Source organism: Propithecus coquereli, unplaced genomic scaffold (assembly GCF_000956105.1).
Source record: "Propithecus coquereli isolate 6110/MARCELLA unplaced genomic scaffold, Pcoq_1.0 Scaffold70, whole genome shotgun sequence".
Lineage (NCBI taxonomy): Eukaryota > Metazoa > Chordata > Mammalia > Primates > Indriidae > Propithecus > Propithecus coquereli.
The window spans coordinates 6,241,790-6,244,955 of NW_012153063.1; the positions used below are offsets into that span (position 1 = coordinate 6,241,790).

Sequence of the window (3,166 nt, forward strand, 5' to 3'; positions counted from 1 at the left end):
TATCTTTAGAATCATCCCTTCAAATAGTTTTAGTGGTAAACCATGAAAAAAGAAAGCTCTTGGAACCCTACATTTGAATTAAGCTGCAAATCAATTAGAGCACCAGAGGAAAATCTGACAAAATAAAATAGACATGTAAAGCTCTGAGGAAGGTTTCAGGATTTTTAAAAATAATAGCAGCCTACATTCAGTATTCAGGCTTTACAAATACAGCAGCAGCAACAACAAAAATACTACAAATAACATTTTCCTTAGAAAGGAGTCAGGAACTAAAATCCTTGCAATATTAGGAAGTCAAACCAATATTAACCTTTTCTAGCTTAAGATTGAAAAGTTAGAATTTTTTCTTTGTTCTACTTCACTAGTAGACTGTCTTATTCTAAGAATTACCCCTGATCTCGGCTCTCTGCCAGGTCACTGGTGGTTTTGCATGTTTTCAATACTACAAACAATTCAATTCTTCTGACATAAAAATTAGAGGCCACGATAAGAGCACAAACATCTTAGGAACCTGTGTAGGAAAGCAAGTGAGAATGGGAGACCCAAGTTCTTTCTTCCAACAGTCAGAAATATTGAATTTTAAAGATGACATTCCCTCCTCCCCCAAGCTCAGAATGGTCTAAGAACAAATGCTAAATTTTTATTGATACAAATGCTAAATTTTTATTAATACATAAGTGCTTCAATAGTTTGAGATAAGATTTAAATTTGGAGAATTCACATAAAAATCCAGAATTCTGAGAACTCTTGAAAAAATTGAAAGACCAGATAACTCTGGTAGCATTCCCCAAACCACAGTCCCCTAGAGGGTAGCAAATGGCAGATGTTCTCTAGTTTGCCACAGAGCCACCTTCCCTGTCACCCCAGACTACATCCCTTATGCATGTTACATACCTGAGCCTCTGTGTCGGCCCAAAAGCCCAACCACTGAAGATCAATTGAAAATTATCAAAAAGACTAGGAAAATATTTAGAATTTGATCATTTGTGATATTGAGAATTGAACATTCAGGCTATTTTTCAAAATCATCTAAATATGGAACAATTCAGACATTCAATCTTTTCTTTCTTGGATTTTGTTTGTTAATTGGACTCTGCCAAAACAAAAAGCCAAACAAATCCAGGATAACAATATTTCCCTGACTAGTAAGCTATTTGTGTTGGCATTTAGTCAATAAAATACAATGGCACAGTACAATAATCCAAAAATATATATCACATGTTTAATCTGTGGTTTGCATAAAGGTACCTCCCTATCATGTATCTTTCAATGTAGCAAATATAATTTGTTTTATTTAAATAGGTTCAAAGTTTTGGCATGCTTTCCATATCCAAACTATTCCAGACTAGGAGATATTAACCCAGAAATGTCATTTCCATAGGAAGTGATGGGCACTTACCTTAGCTATCTGGACACACCAGTTAAGCAGCAGCTGTGATCCGATGTTATCCTTGTGTTCATGAACGTAATCCAGTAGGCAGCCATGGGGCATAAGCTGAGTAACCAGCTGGATGGTTGGGCTCAGACACACACCCAATAACCGGACTAAATGTGGATGGTCCATACTTGCCATGATCAGAGCTTCCTGAAAGAGAAAGATGTGAAATCATCATCTCAACTCAAAAGTTCCTTACAATTATAGTTACTTGCATTGTACTAATTGTGCTGATAATGATTTTGAAAATGTACTCTCACTCAATAGAGTCAATTAAAAATGAAAAGACACTATTGTAACTATTCTATTTTTAAAGCAATTTAATTCAATAAAATTAAATGAAAAACAGGCTGTCCTTTTTCTGAAAAAAATTATTAAACACCACCTGTCTACAAAACAATCAATGACTTATCCATGTTTCTGAGTTTAGTTCTTCATCCTTAGACTATTTGCAGTGTGACCCTGGGAGAGTAAATGAAGGTGTTTACCCTGAATAAAATCTCAACATTGAGACAGATTTATGTCATTGACTTTCAGAAAAGATCTTATGACAATTCATCATACTATATAATGCATTTGAATTTAAATAATAGGAATAAAAATAATAACTAATAAGCTATCATCCTTTTTTCTCCCAAAAGTGGTTATATAATTACAAAACATAATCTCTCTATTTTGACTTTAATTGTGGATTGTCAGTAAATGGAGTTTAGCTTTGCCAAAAATACTATGACTTTTAATTTAAATACTTATCTTCTATTCTGCTTTATAAAATATAAAAATTTTTCTGTGTCAAAATATGCCCAAGGAGCCCATTCAATCAATTGGTATTCACAAACTTCTAAATGGTATTGAATGCCATTATTATATTATTAAACGTAATAATAGGTGCCAATTTCATCTTTTGTATAATGTTTGTAGTGTTCTGCCTCTTCTCTAGTCTATTGTTAATTTTACAATTTGTATATATGGGCATATGACTGAGATCATATCTACACATAGTGTCTCCTCTTCACCAGAAATAAATCAGAAATGTCAGCACCTAGTTTGTGCATTTAAATGACATCAGATATTCAGATTTGTGTATTATTTTAATTTATGCAGAAGGAAATGACTGGATCAAATAAGAAATTAATGTTTCTTGTCATTCAGTATAGTTACTGCTACAGAAAAATGGAAAAGAGGAAATAAAGAAGGTAAATGAAGGCACTGTTCACGTAACACATCCAAGCCTTAAGAAAAATATTACATCTGTGTACAGAAGAGGAATTCATTTCTTAACATAGGAATCTGCTCTCCTTCCGATCATTGTGGAAGGAGCTATGTTTTTAAAATGAGGGAGATTCTTCTCTCCTCTTTGTCCTTCCCACTAATTCCCACTCTGCCACCAAAAGTAAAAAAAAAAAAAAAAATAAGATCCACAGATATCTGTCCATGGGCCACAAAAACAATCATATTTCATTAGCTTCAATTAGGGATATGATATGGACAAGAAAAGTAATTTGGTCATAAACAAAATAGAGTGGGAAATGAAAAAAAATTAATTGAGTAAAAATCTATTAAACTGGCCCCAAATCATGCTAACTTTTGAGACAATCAAGTTTTGTCAGAAAACATAAATGCTGTACTCAATCTATTTGCAAAAATATTAGTGAAAGAGTCTCTTGACTTATAGCCAGAACCTAAAATATTTGGTTAAACATACTAGATTAATTTTTGATTATTAAAAAT

At 32.9% G+C, this 3,166-nt stretch overlaps 1 protein-coding gene across 1 annotated transcript in view; it reads right to left on the minus strand.

Annotated features, from left to right (window-relative positions):
- The window catches only part of ERBB4 (erb-b2 receptor tyrosine kinase 4), a 399,926-nt gene that overhangs the window by 202,483 nt on the left and 194,277 nt on the right, over window positions 1-3,166 (minus strand). Inside the window, exon 10 of the mRNA XM_012661216.1 lies at window positions 1,400-1,585. Coding sequence (XP_012516670.1) covers window positions 1,400-1,585 — 186 coding nt within the window. The remainder of the gene's footprint in view (window positions 1-1,399; window positions 1,586-3,166) is intronic.